The 22,979-nt window shown below is 40.3% G+C and overlaps 1 protein-coding gene across 2 annotated transcripts in view; it reads left to right on the top strand.

Moving 5' to 3' along the window:
- Positions 1 to 462: 462 nt before the first annotated feature.
- Positions 463 to 22,979, top strand: part of slc35f3b (solute carrier family 35 member F3b) — a 54,631-nt gene continuing 32,114 nt past the window's right edge. For both annotated transcript variants that reach the window (XM_069144882.1, XM_069144881.1), the window contains exons 1-2: positions 463 to 614; positions 1,564 to 1,778. In XM_069144882.1, the coding sequence (XP_069000983.1) occupies positions 517 to 614; positions 1,564 to 1,778 (313 nt within the window). In that variant the 5' untranslated portion in view covers positions 463 to 516. The remainder of the gene's footprint in view (positions 615 to 1,563; positions 1,779 to 22,979) is intronic.

Here is a 22,979-nt window from a genome sequence, read left to right as displayed (position 1 = left end):
TAATCTCAAATCTAAATCTGCAAATGATATTTAATACTTAAGACATAAAGAAGGGTTTTACTGTCAGTCAGGTAATGCTATGCTACTCTGTTTTACAGCCCCATCGCCTTTTTTTTGTTACTTTATAGGGTTTTGGATAGAAACCTGTTTGAGGGAAAAGGAGAGAAAAAAAAGCAATTGGAAATCTTAACGTAGGCTATTTGGATGACTTTGCACCAAAATGACTGACGTGATGGCTCAGATACCCCAGGTTAAAAGGATCCCAGCTGGTACAGTTCTTGCTTTTCAACCACATGATAATTCCCGTGAATCCGGCAGATGACGCTGTTGCCGTGCCTCCAGTACCGAGCAGCATCCAGAGCAGCGCGCACCCCTTTAATGTTGAAACAGTCTGCACTGTAGTTGCCAGGCATATGTTAGTGGTGGTGAGAAGGAGCAGGGCGATGCTACTCGGTTTCGACAGCTTTGATGAGGATTTAGACTCGCAGTAGTTTGCCCCGCTTCGTGGCCTCGAGGATGTACGGCGATGGAGACGGCATCGTGTGGGACCGGGTCGGGCGGCCCCACCGGGACTGCATGTGCTACCTTGGACCTCCGACCACTTTGATGCCCGTGTAAGACATTTAAACTTTTTGAAAACACATTGCAGCCCGTCATCAAGAGGCAGGGCGACCTGTTGCGCACTTGCTTGCTCTAATAAAGTAAATTAACTTTATTGTGCAGAAATATAAAAAAAAAAAAAATATGCAGCCGGTTCCAGCTGTGGAGATGTATTATTCCTCTGAATTAAATCAATGTTTTAAATTGAAGTGAAGTAAAGGTAATCGCTGGAGTCAGATTGCAGCTCTACAGTGGACTATAGTTAGGACATGGCAGCACAGGAGGAAATTTCCCACATCAATTTTCTCTTAATGGTTAGTAATTCACGTTTTTCTGTCACATATTGAGGCTTTTATAACAGCTGAGAGGCTGTCAGGTCACCACTGTGACTCTTTGTCAGGTAGCCTACACCAACAGCACTCCACTGGTGCAATTTCCATCATTTCCTGTTTGTTTACCTCACCTGCTGGGCACTCAAGTAGTCTGTTTATTTCCTCTACGTTATACAATAACATGTGATGGGCTGCTGTGAGGAGGCTATGCGCAGTTTTATGGTCCATGCGTCGACATGAAGCCCGGAGCTGTCACAAGTATTGCTTCTCCATCTCCACAAATCACACATGATCGATTCATTAGTTTCAGATTGCTATTAGTACTAATAGGAGTTGCACAGTGCATAGGATACAACAATAGCAGGACCAGTCACTTTCGCTTAGCGTCTTTCACACTGTTGCTGTGCGGACGCAGCGCCACTGAAGGATGATGATTTCTGTACTGTACAAGAGAGGCGCAGCGGGGGCCCTAAACGTCGCTCTCAGCGGGAACATACAACTCCTTGTTTAGCCAAGGAGATCTCTTATATCACCAAGTCACACACACAAGGTTCACAGGCTCCCCTTCCCTTTTGCCAAACGGCCTCACTTTGTCTTGTAAAACTGCCACCTCTCGTTCTCTCTTCCTCAGCGGGATGCGCAAGTCGCCCGACGTGAGCCCCAGAAGGCTTTCGGACATCAGCCCTCAGCTCAGACAGCTCAAATACCTGGTGGTGGACGAGGCCATCAAAGAGGACCTCAAGTCCTCCCGCTCAGTTGAGGACATCAACAGCGCGTCCATAGAGGAGCGAATACTGCGGATCACCGGCTATTATGGATACCAGCCTTGGAATGCGAGCTACAAGAGTGAGTGAGATTACACACACACGGGGCTGGGCGCTTGTGTGGAACATGCAGTGGTTCATGTGCCCAGAGAGAGCTAAACCATAATGTAACCAGGCAGTAAAGTTCAGATTATATTAATTCGAGTCATTTAGTGAAAATGTAGAAAGTACTGCTGCATCAGTGAGTGTTTAAAGTGCAGCATGGTTTTGTGCTCCATCTGACATTTGCAAAATTGCACATGTATGTGGGTGGAAGGAGATTCAAGTTAAATATGCATTTGCAGCTTTCAGGATGAAAGTCAGCCTGTTGCATTGCTTTTAGACTGTCTGGGGCCCCCAGATTTAAGTACAGCATGGTGTGTCCCCTTGAATCCCTGCACTTGACTTCTGCCCATTCATCTATCCTTTACATAGACCTGAATCTGGTGTTAAAGCACACTAGAATAATGATAAGTAGAAGGTGTCAGTCACCTTCTTCCTCATTACTTCTCACTCAGTCTAATTTTGCTCTCTTTCTACTCACTCTGAGAATCAAGCAGCTAAAGCCTGAGTGTTGCTGTTGGTTGCTGCAGACGGTGGAGCTAATGTTTGCTTCACTGGAGCTTGTTGAGTTTGGAGTCAGACAGTGAGAGCGTTGCTTGGAGCAGTTGAGTCTTTGATGAAAAAAAAGTTGTCAACTCAGCTCGTATTTTCTGCTCTTATTTACATCATTTTGTTTTGTGCGGAGCAATAATGCCTTAGCTGTAACTACTCCAGGCTGGATGATATGATGGATTACAGCTTTGCTTCATCTGCTCTCTGGTGTCACCACTGCGGTGGTGTCATGACAAACCTCTTAACAACTGTCAAGCCTTTTGTTCATTTTTTATGTTATTGTTGCTGGGATTTGTATATATTTAGTAGGTAGGATTTTGCTGGCTGACACATGGTGGCAAAATCTTTAAATTTCATATGAGACTGCAATATTAAACAGCTGCAAGGCTACTTCAAATTTCATAGGCCCATACCTCCCATCTGAGCTCTGCTGAATTCACAGGACAGCTGCTGGTGCTGTGACAACAAGTAAGGTGGAAAATGATATATAGCTTGTTTGTATATAAATCATCTTGTTTGTGAAGAGAGAAAGAAGATGCATAATTATTTCAATTTGGTTAAAAAATACACAATACTTTTTTCTGCCATCTGTTGGGCCCTCTAGCTGCCAAAGTAGTCAAATCCTACAGTATTGTATACCAATAAATCCAGTCCCTTTTTTCAAATAGTACTATTAAACAAAACTAATGTTGACCAAAGTGCTTTACAAATAGATGGAAATCTGAGAATATTAGATAGATGATTAGCACTAAAGCACAGAAATGATGAAAAACAAACTTAGATATTAATAAGCAAATGAATAAAAGCTCAGGATATCGTTATGAAATCATAACAAACGACAGATTTACAGTAAGACTAACAAATAAAAGACAGTGACTAAGTAAATAATAACTGTTAAAGAAAAGAGAGTTTTAGACTGTCACATAAATAATTCCTTTTTTGTAAATAGCAAACTGTTATCAAAAGCACCTCCATATTGAAACTTCTTAGTAAAGCTGGTCAGTTGCTAATCGATAGTATTGGTAAAATACCAAATAGATTAACAAATGCTGAAAATATTTATGAATGTAAACTGTAATAAATATACTTTTTATAAAGCATGTTGAATTTACTCACCTAAAAGTCTGAAAAAAAATAAATTATGTGCAGGTAGTTACACTTCATAAAAACTGTGTTTTGAACTGATTTAATGAACTCATTATCTTCTACATAATAAATCTGAATGTAATTACCTAATTATAACGGCTGTTGTGGAACAGATATGGTCGTCTGTGTGCTTGTTAGGATGAGTTAGTGAGTTCGAACACAAATGTTCATTTTCCTCAAAGTGCACTGACACTTTGAATGAAATGAGAGAAACTGACGGTTTTATTCCAAAAAACCAAAACACCATGTCTATAATCAGAAAGAAAATTCTCACCTGGCCAAACAAAAAACTAGCCACTCTCAGTTAGATATTACTTTGTGGATGGCAGTCATACTGCGTGTGAAATGTTTCATGATTAGTTGCACTGTTGCATCAGACATTTTTCTGTGCACATGGCCATCAGGGGAAATGTCCATTAATTGCACATTTCAGGAAGTGTTGGGTTCGCTCAGCTTTCTCCCATTTCTATCAAAGCACTCCCAAAGTAAAATGAATGTCTGCAATCAACACAGCTTTCAGGTCCTTCATGGCCCACCTACTGGCAGCTGTGTTTCGTGGGGACAGAAGTCCCTGTTCACATATTGCACCCAGTTGCATGCCATGTGTTGAACTGAATCAGCCCACAGCCCCTCCAACACACACACAACCTGACCAAGGACTAACTGGCAACTAGAAAGCAACAGCTAATGGCTAACAAGTGGAGGCCTGATGCCGAAGGCAGACAATTTCAAGAGCGGTGGGAGGCCGGGTACTTCTAAGTAGAGTGCAAAGAGATGCCTGTTTGTTTCATTTACCACCAACCTTTCCAAATTGGCACACGTGTTCTTTCACGCAGGAGTAAGCAGAGTGAGAGAGAAAGTAAGAGAGAAAGTGGGAGCTCGTGGCGAGCCGTGACTCGGGCCGGGGATGAGAGGCGGCTGTGTGACTTGACTTTTTGTTCTCACTTAATGGTTCATCTCGATATCCTAAATGAGAGCCTGCAGGGAAGACAAACCTGAGCAGAAGTGTAACAAGAGCCAAACACAGCAGGAGCACCTCGCTCCTTTTTCAAACCTGCCTGTGAGTCAATTTCCCATCAGTGGTGCACATGCAAAGCAGCATTAAGCTGGAGTTCTTGATGTCGTGGAAACAAGTGATTCATCCTGCAGGTTTGTCCCTTTTCATCCCAGGATGCCACAGCTCTGCATGCAGACTGTGTTTGTCACGTGTGGACGAGGCTATGTATCTACTCGGCTGGCTGCTCTACCCACTATGCACCGTATCCTCAGTTTGAATTTCAGATTCATGAGGCATCTTCCTCCTCTCTCTCTATCCACTGCAGTTGATTGACAAACACATAAACGCAGGCAAAATGCCAATAGTCTCTTCCCCTCTTCGTGAAGATAAACAGATCATACACGCCCCCTGCCTGGGAGAAAAACACTCTCATAGTCCACTATGAAAACTGGCCACAGATGGAGGGATTGATGTCTGTATCAAAGAAAAGGTCACTGGTTACCACAGAAAGGTTACTAGAGAGAATATACTGAGCTACAATATCAAATACTAAACAATAGAATATCATAAAAACACCAATCAATCATGCGGTATATTTCTCATTCTTCTTATATTTTTGGAGGGGAATCCTATAAAGATTTGGACTGTAAAGTTTTAGTTAAAGCAGCAGCTGAGGAAAGGAAAAATAACATTGACTTTTACTAATCAGCTCTGTCATTAAGCGCCAGAGCGATATCAGTGCTGCAGAAATTCTGACACATCTTTCACATCTCTGTCCATCCACCACAGGGGGATTACGTCTGCTGAAATTTGAACAAAATGTCATCTCATAAAACGTACTCCACATCATGATTCATAAAACATAAATGAATGTCCTCCTCTCAGCGTGATTAGAATTTGGAGTGAAGAGAAACTGAATCTCATATCGCTGCTAAAGGTTAACTCTTGAAGATACAAGAAAACTCTTTTAATGTGCAGGAAAAAAGGGAACGTGAGTGTGAGAGTGTCATCGCTTTCATGTTCGCCTGAGGAGTCCATAGAACACAGGAAACATTTGAGCTAAAATGACACCACTTAAAACCATCCTGAATCGAATGTTTCTGGGCATTTGCTTGATTTTGAATAGTTTAGTTGTTCTTTTGCACTCATGATATAAAGATAATTGTCATATGTAGCAATATAAAAAAGATAGTATCTGTGGAAAAACCTGAAAATGTAACTGTTTGAATTTTATTCGTCTTTCATAGGAAAAACGTGTAACTCCTTTGGTATACAAAGGTAGCGTTAATGTGTATATGAGGTTATTTTAAAGCTAATATCTTCCTAAAAGGAGGGCTGGATGCCAACTGCTGCCTTCAGTGTTGTTTTAAAATGTATTCATTGAAAGCTAAAGTTTGTTATTTGTCTGGCAGGTTTTCCCACAAGAGTTAAGTCCAAGGACAAAGTCAGGCTCAAAGGCTTGTTTTTACTCTATCCTAAAAGAAAGAAATGGTGTTCTTAAAGTTTTAGGACCTTACTTTGTCTGTGAAATTGTCCCTTTGGGTTTGTCAAGTTCCACTGAGATGTGAACTATTTGTCAGACAAACAGACTTTGTCCTTTTTTTCTAATTTACTCGCACTATCTATCGCAAAACCAGGCATGAAATGAGGTTGGATTCTATTTCGAGCTCGGGGTTTGGTGAGACACAACAGTGGAGCAGGTTGGAGTGAGTCTATCCGCATGGACACATTCACTGCTGGCAGCAACAGGACAGCTGGAAGGAATGGGCAAGGTATGGCCCGACTGTGAGAATGACTGCTTTCAACTCAGTTGGAGCTGAGGAGAAAGATGCATATAGTTACGCACATACACGGTCTCACCTGCTGAGCTCCGAACTCGTCACAGCAAGACTTCCATTTTACACCAGCGCTCAACAATTAATCAGAGCAGCAGTATTTTTTTTAGACAAGAGGATGTTGCTTTGGGAATCAGGGATATAGCTTGTACCTTTTTCTCATATGTAAGAGCTGATGTTTTGATTTTACTGTTGCTCTCCTTTAAGTATAATTCACAGCTGAGTACAACTTGTCTTAGGAAGGGGTCTCCAACCTTTTTTTCTTCCGAGCTACTTTAACAAAATGAAAGTGTTCGACAGCTACTAAACATTTGGTAGCATTTATTCACATAGCTGAGCTCCACCCAATCCAGCTGAATAAGCTTGTTTTATGTGAACAACAACAAATTGATACTCAATGCACACATACTCAACCAGTAGCTACCCGTTACCTTGCGAGCTATTGGTTGGAGACCAAGGGTTGGGAAAGATACCTGGGGAAACGTAGTCAGTCACTGCCAGTAGCAGAAGTAAATGAGAGAGCTTATAGTGTCCACAAAATAAGTCACAGACTGGTGATCTATATTTTTTCTTTACACATGTAAATAAGAGCAGGCCATGTATTGATATTATATCAATATCATGATAAGAGACAAGACATTTTCTTAGATTTTGGATATAGTAACATTGGATATGGCACTTTTCCTGGTTTTAATCCCTAACAGAAAAAACACATGAATTTCACATGTGCAAAAACAAACGTAATCACATGTAACCACAGGCACATGTGATTGTGCAACATGTATTTTGCCCATGGGAAACATGTGGTTTTCTAATGTTTTCGTGGTGTAAAGTGTGACGCCATCTAGATTCCCCATGTTATCGTATGCTGCAACATGTCATACATGTGATCGTGTGTAAAATTAAGGAAAACATGGGACACTTGTGGTTTTACTGAAAGGGATAGGTGCTTTACAGTATAGAGACACACAGAATAAGTCCTGTTGATGTGCAAACAAGGGGCAAGATCATCTATGTACGTAAACAGAGTCGCTAGTACATATTTCTGCTTGAGCACATGCTCATATGCAAAGTCGTCCACAAAGCAAAAACCTATCAGAGAAACGGAGACAGCGACAGCACAGTATTTTAGGTAGACAATTCAATCCTTTTCAGAGTTTCATGTCTGGACCATGTTTCTTTTTTTATGCATGCATTTTTAAAAACCCTGCTACATGTTTTATATGCATAACATATAACATACTCAAAAAAAAAAATGAGATACCCAGCGGACCTAATCATGAGCCAGTATTATTTAATATTTAATGTAAATGGATTGTGTGACCATGGGACACATATTCATGAGTTTTGGGTACATTATAGATCCATATGGCGTATCTGACATGTTGTCTCGATGAGATTATTCAGACACAGTGTTTTTTCACTCATGGTTATTTATGTATCATTAACTGGAGTCTTATCCGGCACCAAAGGAGCCGAGGCATTGTATCTGCAGGAGTACACTGAGCAGCAAATTATCCTGCTTTGGCTCTCAGTCTACTGAAGAGACTGGAAAATCAACAATGACATTTCTAACACTTCCTGTTGAGCTTATCTTTATTTAAAACACAGTAACTATAGTTTTAGTGGAGTTGTTGGCCAAATTTGGAAGGAATTTAACAGGAAAATATTTTAATCTGGTTCAGCATGTACGGTAGAGCAATTTATCTTTTGGAGAACACTGTTTATAAGGCTTCAGTCAAAATGGTTACCAGTGTAGCTGCACCAAATTAGAGGAATTTCTATCCCCAGCCAATCCTTAAATCAAAGGGCTTTCCTAAGAACATGTTTCAAAAACACTGTTTGAGTTTAATGTTCCTAGTTTTATGGTCTGTCCAAGTGATGCAAACAAGGCCCCTGTGAACAAGTGTATTTTGTGCTTTTTTACCCCCATGCAGTACAGTAAAAAGTAGCTTTTGTTGCGTAACATCACATGCATAATTGAGAGGGATGCATAGATCATCACACACCTGCTCCTGAAGTCCCGCTTGTGCTCATTGGACCACTGCTATACCACTTTGAAGAGGAAAACCTTCAGTCTTGTGTCTCGCAGCTGCTCGTCTTTGCTGTCAGTGTCATCCAAAGTGGTGCAGACGACGGTGGGCAGAGGGGTGGATTCAGAGGAGAAAATGACATTGTCAGAGGCAAAGATTTAGCCTATCAGATGTGGATATTTCTTAGGAAAGCCCTTTGATATTTCATGAATAGGGACACTGTAATTGAATCTATGAACTTGTGAAGCATATGTATACCTTCGGTAATATCCGAGACGACTGCTTGCCTCAGCCTGGCATTGTTAATGCTTGTGCTTCTCCAAATTAATCCCGAAGACAATAGAGCTAACTGAATTACTGCTGCAGCGCTCCGTTCTCAGTGCTCACTCTTCCTTGTAATGGAAATCCTGCCAGTTTAATGCCAAACACAGTCCTGCTGTCATCCCTTTCTGTTCCTCACCCCTTTTATCTGCGGTTAATTAGAAGTTGTGAAGTGATGACTTCCACCTCTTCGTAATTAATCCGGGGCCTGCTGTGGCCATACGCAGTACAACCTTGTCTGTGTTGGCCGCAGAGGACCACTGCTCAGGAACACAGAGAACAAAGTGTAAAGGGGTTGCACAAGTAATTAGGAGGCTTATTTTGGCATCTTGATAAAAGCTGATGCACACAAATACAAGCTTTCACCAGCTGCAATTAACTAGTTTAACTGTTGCATAAATGTGAGAAATTTAATTTAATTTGAGTCCACTTGTTCTGCTTATAGCAGTTTGAGCTGAGAGAAGACATCATTAATATAACTGAAGAAAATGGTAAAAAAGAATACTGAATTTCACTCTTGACACGTGGCACAGATGCAAATGTCAAGAGTAAAAAAAAAAAAAAGCACTGTCTGTCTGTAGCTCAGTCCTGTAGTTTTAGCGGCAGTTTGGGGAAAAGTGTTGCATCAACTGACCTAGTTATAAAAAAGTTGGGCACTGCTGTCATATCTTTGTCTCTTATCCAATTTGCTGGAGCAATCCCATTCCTCTCCATTTTCGATTTCTCAATCACACTTAAGCCCCCTTCACCTTTTCTGCCTGTTTTGCCACAGCATCACATTATCGCCCTGGAATAACACTTGCCTTTCGTTCTAGTTTACATCCGCAGACCAATTTGCAGGACTTGTGTCAAGGCTGGTGCATGACAAACAGCTGACCTACTGCATTCAGGCTCGAGATGTTACAGAATCTAATAATAGCAAGACAAACAATGCAACCAATGACCCACTGACAATGGCTGCTGCTTTGCCCCACTTTACCACACCAGCGGGCATTGCATGCTAGGATTACATACGGTGCAGATACAACACTTTGCTGGTAGCGAAGATGCAAAAACCCACAGTCACATATTCTACCCTTCAGCAACTCTACTCATTTTACAACTGCTTGCTTTTCTCAGGTGTCCCATGAGCATCTTATTTTCAACAGATCCTTTATGTACAGAAAAATAGTTACAAATAAAAAATATCAAAGTGTGGTTTGATTTTCGACGAGGATCCTCTGTGATGATGCACTATTATTATCCGCTTTTCATGCAATCATGCAACATCTGGTCACGCCACCTTCTTATTTTGTGCAGTCTGTTTTTATTTGTCTGACAGGCATTTCTTATATGGCCTATGTGTGACTGAATCTTTGCAACAGGGTGGGCGCTGCAATCTCATCCATCAAACCACCTGCAACATACTCTCTTGTACCCAAATCAATTCCAGTCTTACTGTTCTTTCTGACCTTTCTTTTCCAGGGGAAAGCAGGTATAGGGACATTAAGAAAATAGATGTGTGGCCATTTCTACCTACACTGCAGCAAAAATACACCGAGTTCAGCATGTGATACTTGGGATTAATTTGGAGTGGGTTTTCTGTGGTCTAATGTAAGGGAGAAACGAACAAGGGCAGCCATGCATGGCATATGGAGAATAGTTCGGGTAAACAGGCTTGTTTGGTCTGGTGTTTGCTTGCGTAGTAGAATTTAAGAATTTCACACCCTTAGGAGGTCCTGGCAGTGATATACTGTAGAACAAGAGCTGTTTTCTGTTGTCTTTACAGATGGACAATAGCTTGCGGTGGGGGTTGTGATTGGGCAAACCAGCTGAGAGAAAAGAGTCCAGTCAAACCTCCAGGATACAGCGCCTGGTGTTGACGTTTGGAATCAGATTCATTCTCCCACCAAGTCTCCATGCTGACATTGTGTATCACTATTCATTGTGAAGCATCTTCACTATTTCATTTAGCTAAATCCTGGGAGTACAACAATGGTTTGACATTTTAGGAAATACGGCCTTGTTCAGACTGTGAGCCCTGATCTGTATTTTTTGTCCAGATTTTATCCGCATCAATTTTTTAAAGTCTGGACAGCCCAAAAAACAAAAAAAACACACATGAAATGCGCTTTTTTCCCAAATCGGATAAAAACCATATTTGGAGATTTCAAATTTTTGAAATTTGAAAACAGATTTCAAAAGATGCGTCTGAAGGCTTTGGTGGCTCAGATCGGAGTTCTTGCGTAACTTGTAATGCGACACATAGTGACAACATCATTTTCAGAGACAGAGTGAGCAGAATCTATACTACCACTGGCAGCATGCTGTCAGAGAGTGGACATTTTGGAGGACAAAAAGAACAACAGTCAGAGGACAGATGCCAAAATAAATTGTCTGCTGGCACTTTGCTTCCACGTTGGAAAGCTGCGTCACCAGCGTAGCTACGTGTACGTTACCCCGGCAACTAATTTAGATAAATTGTATATATAAACAAATGTATTTACAGCACAGACATTGGTTTAGTATGACTCTTCCCATGCTTTCTCAGGAAGAAAAGTGAATATGCATATTTCCCAAAATGTGACACTATTCCTTTAAATAAGCTCAGTTTTTCCTGATAGGATTCTGATTGTGGCTGGGCGATATGGAAAAAAATCTAATATGATATATTTTTGTATCAAATACTTAAATATCGATATTGCAACAGTGTTGTTGGGATGGCTGTTATGCTCGCACAAAATATTTTGACAATGAGATTTTTGTTATATAATCATCAGTAATGTGGCAACAATGACAAAGTGGGTAAAGACAAATAACAGAACAGCTAGAACACTCTGGTAAGTTCAGAAAACCAGTGCCATCACTTTACTGTAATGCAGCCTTTAAAACCAGGGAAAGACAACAGTAATATCATATACACTGATATACACTAAAGCTACTGTACTGCAAATGTGAGTGACTTGCTTCCTCAAAAAAGTAAGAAAACCCACACAAAGTCTGAACAGTTCTGTTCGAGAAAGAGCATGAGTCAACAACAAAGCAACAACAAAGACGACCAACCAAATAAATCTATTTCTAGATGATAGGAAGTCCCATTGCTGCCTGTAGTGTGTAAAGCCTGTAATAGGCCAGCTAATTGGAGCCTCCGCATGAGAAAAATGATCACAGCTGAATGTTTGACAGCTGATCTCTTTTGTCTGAAAATGTTCAAAGGGGAATAATGCTCACTCAACGCTGCATGCGTGCCAACTTTTATGTTTTTTGAAAGTTATATATAGTTTTTATGAGCTGGTTAGACTAAGATTTAATTACTTTAGATTGGAAGTTGGACTACAGCCAGCTCAAAGGGGCCTCTAGTTCAAATGTTAAGCAAAGAAGTGGTGAATTCAAAAAGATTAGATTATACAGATGTACTTTCACATCAGAATCACATTTATAAGTAGCACGCTGTTGTCAAGGAGAGTCTCCCAATCTCTCACTCCATCTCATAGATTATTGGTGTGCTCGCAGGAGTATCACTAATGACTCAGAGTAAAAAGTAGATTCCAAAAGCTATAAGCAAGTGCATCCAACCATCTCTCTGGTTCCTCACTGCATGGAGAGTGTCATAGATAGTGAACCATAGCGCCGTGTAAGCATGGAGGACTCCCCAATGACAAGTTTCCATGAGTCCTGACTGTCACAGATCTAAAGTGCTTTAAAGTCCCTATGCAGCACATTACAAACCTTTCCGGACAATGAGCAGGACCTGAGATAAAAGATATTTCATGTCCCCCTCCCCTCCCATGTTTCAAAGCTCAGCATCTGTCAGTAGTACATTTGAACAAGATACCGTTTACTTTCTTTGCAAACATTAACATAAAGTAATAGCTCAATTTGGATACTTATGGTTTGATGAAGTTTTATCATCTTTCACGACAATTACATGATCATCACGATCTGAGGATACTTTCAAACAAAACTCCTTTGTCTAAATGAATAATATGCTATTAATGTGTGTAATATAAACTGAAATCAAATTTTCTCCGAGACCAAGGTGACATCTTCAAATAACTAACTGTAATATTCAAATTCAAATAACTGTATGACCAATAGTCCAGTTCAGTGGATAAATGTTTGACATTTTAATCATTGTTATTATAATCCATTAATCTGTCAGTTTTATTAATTAAATAGCCGATACAGTGTCAGAAAACAGTGGGGGAAAAAAAAAAAAATTCCTTTTACACTTTCTAAAGTGACATCTTCCTATGTGAAGCCTGTCCAACAAGACTAAGTCGACAGTCATGCTTTTTTGCAGTTCATCCACTGAGGACCATGAATGTATGAACCAAATCTTCCCAGCAAACTACTCAAATGTTGTTAAGTTGCTTCAGTAAAGAACTAAAGAGGATACTTCATGGTGGTGCTAAAAGTCAGAGGATCACTGAGGTCATCAAGACTCATCCTCTGGGGACTATGAATGTTGGCATGAACATTTTACTTGTTGAAATATTTCAGTCTGTACCAAAGTGGTGGACAGGCTGACATTGTTATTCCTAAAGCCATATCACTCGCATATCTAAAAATGTACTACTATTAACAAGCAGTTTGTTCAGGCTGAAGTCGGAGTGAAAGTGCCTTAAAGTGCCACCGCTGACTGCTAGAGTTCGGCTCCAAACAAAATCCCAGGCTCCTAATGACTGCTACTTAAAAAGTGTCTCTCTGCATATACGAAGTCAATTATTGTCATAATTTATTGTGAGTGCCGAGGGTCATTTTGGAGGTTATTGTTCCATTAATAAGATTTAAAGCCTTTAGAGGGTTCTGATGTCTGATGTCTGCTGTATGATTGCTGATTGACGATTTGCTTGCCGCTCTTAAACTTACGATGAGTCGTACTGTTGGAGCGTCTGTTTAAAGATTTTCCTCAAAACACAGAGAACTACTGTGTAAGTGAAGGACTTATATTAACAAGAAAACTTGTCACTCAAGGTGCATGTGGAGCTTGCTTACGTGCTTTTTCCACCAGCCAGTGTGAATCACATGATGAACATAGAAGTTGTAGTCATGCAGTTTGGGCACAATTGCAGTCCAGCACTCTTCCTGGGGTTTTGACCGCAACTCTGGGTAGGAAACTCCTTGAAATAGGACCCAATGCAAACCTATGGGCGATGTCACACCTCGCTATGTCCATTGGTATATATACAGTCGACTGTATGCTTAAATAAGATTGAACCTTGCTGAAGTAGGTGTGTCTGAAAGGTTACTTAAATAGTAAATCTGTTTTCAAAATACTTGACTAATGGTTTGTGATTATTTTTTTTCCAGTCATGTATATACATTTCTGTTGTGATCATTGTTTTATCCATACTTTTCTGTACTTTGTGAAAAAAAAAATGCACCTAAACACAGGTTTAGTTTTCAGCAAAGTATTGATTTCCAGTCTTGTTACTTTGTGCATCTTAACAGAGGAGGAAAAAAAAGTCGTGCTTCATTTTGCAGTGGTTCGATTTGAATTCAAAGTTTTGGTGTCACACGGTTCTTACAACGAGCCAGAATATTATCTGTACAGCCTAATATGAGGATTTAATTTAAGTGTTAAATCAAGAGGTCTCTGGTGGGGCTGTAGTCAGTCGGTGAGAGCTGCGATAGCCGAGGGAGTGAGTCTCCTCCATGCATGTCACTATAAGTCATTATTATAACCCCCCAGCCCCCAGCGTACAAAGTGTTCAACGTTGGGTCAGGAAATCAGGCAATTAAAGGAGCTATGGACGTGGATGAGAGCCGACAGCCAATGGGGGAGTGCAGAAGGAGCCAGGAAGGCTTGAACCTCCTCTCCCCCCTCAGGGAACTAACTGGTCCACATCCCTCAGTACAGAACAACCACTTAATCACAATGCTTATTCAAATCAAGCCCATGCACGGGCCTCCATTTGCCCAAGTACTTACGAGGCACAATCACTCCACGTGTTAAGGACAGTACTCTAACAAATTGGTTTATGGCTAGAAATGGTATTGAGCTTTTGCTGCCGTTACTGTCTTTTGATTTGGAATAAACACGGTCACAATAAGAAAATATTTGTTTAAATAATTAATTAGATAAGAAGTTCATTGAACAGTCTACTATTAGAGTTTGTTTTCTGTGCTTACAGCTTGTAAAGGTTGGTTTTATGACCCAGCCAAATGGTGCAAATGGTGCCTCCCTCAGACACTGAGCCGAGCACCTTTCTGCTTTTCCTCAGTGTGAATTCAGGGAAGAACAGAACATGACATTTGTCATCCATGTTGCTTACCCCACATTTTCAATGAGCAGACTTCCCTATAATGAAAACGGCTCTCAATGTAGTGATAAATTGCCTCATTTTTGGAAATTCCGTCACCAGTGAATAAAGAAGACAGCTCCTCCACAAAGCCTATAACAAGTGCACAGAGCTGTGCATTTATAGGTCTGGGAACGCAAGGGCATCAAGTTCTATTTTGGTCCAACACTGACTGCTCACTATTTGCCTGGTTACTCTCACTGTTTGAGGTTGGATTGAAAAGTGGAGCTGGAGGAGAGCACGAGTGTGAGTTTTTCACTACTGACAGCACACACAGAGACACACATACACAACTGCTGGCCTTTTGAAGGGTTTCCAAACACCTGCTGCTGTAGTGGCTAGAAAGATTGGTTCGCCTGTGATCAGAAAGCAGTTTGATCAGTGTTGAAAGCAACCTATCTGGACCCCGGGCATCCAATCTGAACACTTCAAAGACACAAACAGATCAGAAGCCTAATGATAATGTGTTTATACAGGTCTGAATTAACGTTTTCATTCAACAAAAAAAAAACATTTTTCTCTCGAGAAGGACTTTATTTTTGCTGCTGCAACTGCCAACTGTATTTAACTATTAGTTTCTTTCCCAGCTCTGAATAATTCAACACAAAAGGCAGAATCCTTTGCCCAGTTTTAGTGAGTCTGCCAGGCTCAATTATGTTTAAGCAAAATGATTCAAATCACCAAATCTCTGTATAATTGAGGTATAGAGTCCCAGTGGATTATTTTACTGTTACTCACCGCTTTCATTTGTGCACAGGATGTTCACAGTTCTTGCAGCGGTCTCCATGGCACCGTCTGTATCAAAGATGGAGATTAGTTGACTCCCTCATTTGAGGTCCGCTGTCACTGGAGAGACAGTTAAAGCTGTTTCTGCAGCAGCAGTGACTGAAACCTTTCAACAGGTCAACAGGTCCTCTTTTAACAACACTCAACGTGGGATTCTTTGGCTAGTCGCTGCTCAGGCTCTGATATGGTTCTTGTAATTTGTTATTGGTTTTATGAAGAGCTGCATGGCCTGGTAGTAAGCCAGGGTGACTGCAAACTGAATGTTCAACGTTTGATCCCCTGTCTCTCAATAAGTGTTGAAGCAACATTAAAAACTCCTCACTCTTTCTGCAACCCTTTTAATCAGCAGAAACACTCGAGCCTTTCAGTGCCGCTTCCCAAAGTCGAAAAAGGCACAAGAAAATGTCCTGCTCGAGGGCTCAATAAAAAGTATATAACAAATTCACGGAAGAAAGGAAAGCCAGCAAAGCCTTGCTTTGAAATTCATGTTGCTCATTGCTATTCATATTAATTAACCTTTTTTTTTTTTTTTTTGACTGCGTGGATGTGAAATAACCTGCAATGCACCAGTGCATGAAAGCTGCTTCATTTACTGTGATACACTCAGACACACATACAGTGTGTTCACGTGTTGGCTGCACCGCTTCTATATTATATATCATATGTCCATTATATAATTGTTTAGTTTAAATTCCTGACCGCTGTTAGAAATTGTCTCCATTTGGGATATGATGTCATTATTTTTTAACCATAATCAAGGACAAGATGAACACTATCAAGGTATCTGTGGATTCACAAATGGATTTAGCTTATGTTTGAGTTCTGCAAACATCCACATTGTCTTCAATAACATGCAAAACATTACCAAGTTCATTACAATAAGCATGAGCTTTGTATTTATTTTTGCATTAATCCCATATTTACTGCCCTATAGCTGTGATTCAATAAAAGATTTAATAAAAACTAAAAGTGCAGCTGTCTTAGGAAATGATCTGGCCTTCTTGTTTTACATCTTTGGGCAAATCTGTAGTTTTACACAAAAATCCTCTTTAAAACAAATACAACTGGAAGCATTAAACTTCATACAATCAAACTTTGTAGCAGTTTTTTTTAATTAATTTTATTATCAGTTACTTATAAATTTTAAGCTTAAAAAGATTTTCCACATTATGCTTCCATTTTTGGAAACCCACTGTACAAGAGAGTTGTCAGCACTCTTTCAGGTCACTCTGGACTCACTGCAGCGTTTCGTCACCGCACTGTGAAGGATGTCCGTTGAAAAAGAATTAGATCGAGTGAGTCAGTGTGACAGCTCTAACAATGTCCCCAGAAAAGACCAGAAAGAGACCTGCTTTTTTTTCATATATATATATATATATATATATATGTATATGTGTGTGTGTGTGTGTGTGTGTGTGTGTGTGTGTGTGTGTGTGTGTGTGTGTGTGTTGCGTGTCTCCTTCCAAAACTGTTCTTGCGTAAGTGCTCTGTACAGGTTGTGTTTGTGTGTGATCTATTTTTTTTTCTGTGTATTTGGGTCATTTCATCACTGTTCATTAATGCTATCCCACTTTTTCCTCCACTGCTGGGCTAAGGATTCATTTCTTGGTCATTTTTCATCTCAACAGAGCAGGTGTCACGTTATTGTCAGTGAGTACACGTGGTCACAGTGCCCCCTCCAGGCACAACAGGCGCTCTGCAGCCTTTAGGAGTGTGTCAATAACTGTGTTGAAATCAAGGCGGTTTTAAGTATGGTATAACTGTAATGGATGTTTATATTCGAGTCTTCATAGTTGAAATTATAATTTGTCATTTGATTTAAAAAATAAAGAAGTATTAAATTGTATTTGTAGTTTTGTTTTTGAATTGATGTATGTTCATATTTTTCACTTAATTGGTCTACGCTTTTATTACATATGATGGCGGTTTAGCGCAAGTCAGTGCGTTCATTTTCATTTTAAGTAAGGTGAAAGGTTGTCAAGGCGTAAGGAGGCAAGAGTTTTTGGACTGAGATTTTGTTTTATCATTTTGAAGTGTTTTACTTTTGGATTGTTGAGGGAATATGTGAAAATATCCTTTAAATAAACATTGAAGATGCATCAGAGATCCTGTGAAGATGTGGAATCATTTGTATATGGGGGGATGCTGTAGACAGGAATCAGGTCTGAGCATCAGACTAGCCCTCACAACCCAAGAGACATTTTCAAAAACCATATACCTTAATAGTTCCATTTTATTTAGATTTTTATACATATATTATATAAAACGTGCTATTCTACAAGTTTCGAGGTTATATATAAAAATGACTTGGTCTGACATGAAAGCTTGTCATGACAAAATGTACCTTCGAAGAATCCTTTTTCATTTTCTAAAAACACTTTATAGAGTGAAAAGTTTTCCCATATTACAACTTCATGCCCTCACATTTCAGGTGTGAGTAATAGCCTGATATAAATGCAAGTGGCAAAGAGGCTCTTGGAAGTGCTGCTCCATAATTACAGCAATTGGAAACAATCTGAATAATTTTGAGCACTTGGAGATGAGTGCTGTTCACAGCTGGGATACAGCTTTGAATGTGTAAAATGCATTGAATGTAAAGTTAATACTGGCGGATGCAAAATGAAAATGAAATGTACTAACCACAGGTCGCATGTCCTAAATTTGAAGTTATTCAGGCTACACTACTCGGTAGACTTTGATGAAATAATCATACTGTAGCTTGACAACAGAGGGAGCCATTGCCATTTATTGGAGAGAACACATCTTTCTAAATAGACTCAGATCTTCTCAAAAGGGAAACTTCTCACATTAACCAGCAGTCGGGGTGCAAGGGTCGGTCTTTTTGTTTTGGTGGCGAGTTATAAGAACTTCCTCAAATTAATTTGACAAATATAACCAATGACAGGATTGAACCAGGACCAATTTCAGCAGAGGAGCAATCTCAAAACCAGTACACCTCGCTATAATCAGTGTTCATCTGGTATACCAAGAAGTTGTTTGTTAAAGAGGCCTGTGATTGGAAAGATGGTACTTTGACCACTAGAACAGCAGGATAAAAATGGCTGGTCGGTGTCAGTACAGGGTGCACAGTGTTTCGAAAGAGAGACTGGCTCCCATTAAAATTTCTCTACACAATAAATCATGAGCTAAAGCAAATGCATCTTTGTAAAACAGCAACAGTACCAGTGCTTACAGAAGACTTGTAGTCATTATGTTGGGACTATTACGCCTCAAGCAGCAGGTAACATTTAAGGTCCAATATGTGCTGTGATCCAACCTTTCCTTCATCTCAGGCAAGACTGAATGTGTGATTCAGCTGCCATCAAAGCACACAGACGAGTGATTTTAACAAAAGAAAACATGTAAAGACAAATTAAGTGGCTGCAATATTGTCTATCATATTTGTAGCAAATGTAAAAGGCATCTCTGTTTCCTTTTAAGGTGGGGTCAAGTGCTATTTCCTGCAAATAAGATTAAAAAAGTATCTTAAAAGTGGTGCCTGAGTGTCAAGTCCAACTTCATACCTCACTTGATTAGTATCAGCATCAGTGAAATACAAGTCTAGTCTTGTCACTGCCCACATGTCCAACAGTAAACAGGACCATGTACTGAACAAGAAAACCTGTGAGCCTACATGCACATCTCCAACATAATTTAAAGCTTTCCACATGTGATGGCCCTGAAACAACCTTAACTCGAGAGGAGAAATGTCTCGATTCCTCTGGTGGGTTGTGAATTTAATGGAGACTCACTCTTCATGATTAAATGGGGGCCACTGGGGGCACAGTGCGATTATAAGGGCTATCACTCGGTATTACAACTTGACGGCATTTAATAGATGCTGTTGGACTTTATTAGCTGTGGTTGTAATTAAGAGGAAGTCCCACATTTTAAATTGGCAGCCTGTCTGGCTGTCTCTGTCCTCCTGTGTTTTAAGTGAGAGGAGGTCATCAGCTCTCTGACCCCTGTGCTCCTCTCACAAGGGGCCACACTGTATATTTGTGTTTGACTGCATATGCAGGACAGTGTATGTAATGAAGTGCAGGAACAGTAGTTGAATAATTAATCAAGAGACAATTAAGCTGCATTTAATTACAAATTGATTAGTTAACTATGCCATTCTTAAAACTAAACACCATTTAAAATATGGAAATGAGTCGTTTCTAAACTAAACGCATTGGAATTTTGAACTATTAAGGAAAATGTCAGCTTCATTTCGGAGAAATTACGCAGGTCAGTTTTTGCTTCTTCCTGAAATATATATAAAATATTTATAAAATATTTAAAAAAATAACTGATGAATCAAGGAAATGATCAGAGTAATCTGTTTATGTCCTGATGTTAGAGTACGAGTTATTGGATTGGTTTCTTGTCTTTATCTTCCACTGGAGAAAAACAAACTCATAGATCCCGTTTCTACACGTCCTCATGCATCGAGATACATAAAGCATCCTGTGCCTCATACTGGATACAACTATATTCATTGTAATTACAGTAATTGTGTTACCAGCCAACTGCCTGTGGCAAGTTTAAAACTTTCTGGAGCTGCCACTGAGTAATCCTGCAATTGAACTCAGCCACTGGAGGCTAATCTTGTATTCATCACACCATCAGACTGCACACAAAGAAAGAAAACGGTTATTGTGAGACTGACTTACCGCTCAATCACTTTGAACAGCAACATAGCAAAAGCTGAATTATGTGGAAGGATCTCGATTGGATTAATAATGTCGATGCCATCATAAAATATTCATGCTGTTGTCCTGCAGAGAAGAAGGAAGGATTTATGTTAGGTTTAGAACCGTAACATAGCGCTGATAGGATAAGAATCAAACCCACAGTCAGACGAACACAAAGCTTGACACGATATCTGAGTTTTACTTGCAGCAAGGGAAGTCCGTGCAGGGTCTTAGAGTTGTAAGCTCTTCACCTGGCATCAGCCAACTCCGAATCAGACTTCCCTCTTTGCTCCTTTTATTGTATGTATGGGGTTACAAAACATCACGTGATTACATTCCTATAAGCATGTGCACATGTTGTATAATGTGAGTGCATAGGGGTTCAATGCTCTTAGCACCTTATATGAGTATGTTTGCTTTAAACCTATGTGTGTGCTAAACTAAATAAGCCAGTTCCTCCCCCCCCCGAGGGGATGTGTGTTGCAAGAAAGGAATTCGTGGTTTGTGTATGTAGTAGTGACCTTTCAACTACAGTTATATACATAGACGAACAGAAACTTTGCACACATAGCAGTAACTTAATTTACACACTGACAATGAGTTACTATTTTTCCTAACATTCCCTCCTGTTTGTCATTTTGTAAATTCCTTAGATCATTGTGACATCAACATAACACCACTTGTTTTCACATTTTCAATGTATGCATCATTTTAGACCTTGGAATCATTCCACTCATTTTCAGGGGGGTCCCGTTCATGTTGCTGTAGGAGCATATCATTCAAGAATGTGTTTGCCACCATCTTCTGCATCATCATCATCCGTAGGCAAGGAATAACACAACTTATGAGTACACAGAATATTATCAACACCGCGAGTACAGGCATGGCTATCTTCAGTAACATATGCCACCATGGGCCGGTAGTCAACCAGGAGTACATATCCCAGCTTCCTTTGCCAGGGTGGTCTTTGGTCATAACAGATTGCATTTGTTTCAGGAAATTCATGTCAGTGGATATGTTGGTGTTAACCTCGTCAGGGATGTAAGTACAACATGTAGTTCCTATTTTCACACAGACACCTCCCTCAGATGCAGTCAGGAGGTCCAATACCATCCTGTTTTGGAGCACCATGAGGCGGAGTGCCTCGATCTCACGGTTTTGGCCTTCGTTTACTTTCAGGGACGCATTCGCCCATACCTGGAACCTATAATCGACAGTTTCCAAACGCAAGAGTAACTTGCCTACTCCTTCCACATGTTAGTATCGAGTGGATGTTGCGGGTCGGCGCCTTTCCAGGTCCATTCATCTGGATGCTGATGTGTCCATCTCTTTTCTCTAGACGTGTTGATGTCTCCTCGACTGCGAAGGAGGAGGCAGAGTCCGGTGAGGGCCGTTACTGCAAGAGGGAAAACCCACCTGTATGCCATTGTCGACTACGGGCGCGGATCAGTTGTTTTCTTCACTGGGTTGAGACCAGGGAGCCTAGAGCTACACCCACCCTTTGTAACCAGACTTCCACCACTATTCACTGTTGGCAGCAGGCACAGGTGTCACTCTTTTGCAGTGGCTCAGATGTATCCAGGTGCCTCTCTCCGTGATTTTTATGGCCATTGGCGCGGTCAGGAGGACTTGGTATGGTCCAGTCCAGCGGGGGTTGGACCAACACTTCCTTTTGATGATCTTGATCAGCACCCAGTCACCGGTTTGGACTGGATTTTCCTGTGGGGACACAACGTGGTCTGGCAGATTACTTGCACTCATTATTTCTTTTCCTTTCATCATTTTACACATCCAATCAGTTAATGTGTTTTCTTCTTGTTCTTTTTCTTCATCGTCATAAAATAATGGTAATTTGAACGGTCTACCATTTACTATTTCAAATGGAGTTAGTCCATTTTCAGTTGGGGTTATTCTCATGTACATTTTTACCAGATCTATACACTCTGGCCAGGTCCTTCCTGTTTGCTCCATAGTTTTTCGTAGCCTTAATTTCACCGTACCGTTTGCTCTTTCCACTAACCCTGCACTTTGTGGATGGTACGAGCAGTGATTTTTTTTTTAATGTTATTCCTAAGTGTTGCGCTAGGTATGTTATCACATCATTTACAAAGTGTGAGCCATTATCACTGTATATTATTCTGGGGATGCCATGCTGTGGGATGATGTTTTTGCATATAGCTTTAGCTACTGTTATAGCATCTGCCTTTCTGCTTGGGATAATCTCCACCCATTTGGAGAATGGGCATATCAGAACCAAACAATATTGGAAGTTATTATTTTTATTTAATTCAATAAAATCCATGTGTATTATTTCAAACGGGTGTTCAGCTCTCGGGAATGCACCGCGTTTTGGTCTGACGTTTCCGTGGGAGTTATGTTTACAGCAGATTAAGCATGATCTACAAATTTTCTTGAGTATGAATTGAATCCTATTGTATAGAAATGTTGATGTATCCCTTCAACCATCCCTCCTGTTGAGACATGGCAAGGCCCATGGCTCAAAATGGCTGCTGTTTTGTACAGGTTTCTTAGTAGTACAGGTTTGTTG

The sequence above is a fragment of the Embiotoca jacksoni genome, unplaced genomic scaffold, assembly GCF_022577435.1.
Source record: "Embiotoca jacksoni isolate LCO1_2020_lvr unplaced genomic scaffold, fEmbJac1.0.p SCAF_12, whole genome shotgun sequence".
Classification (NCBI taxonomy): Eukaryota; Metazoa; Chordata; class Actinopteri; family Embiotocidae; genus Embiotoca; species Embiotoca jacksoni.
This window is presented reverse-complemented; position numbering and strand designations above follow the sequence as displayed.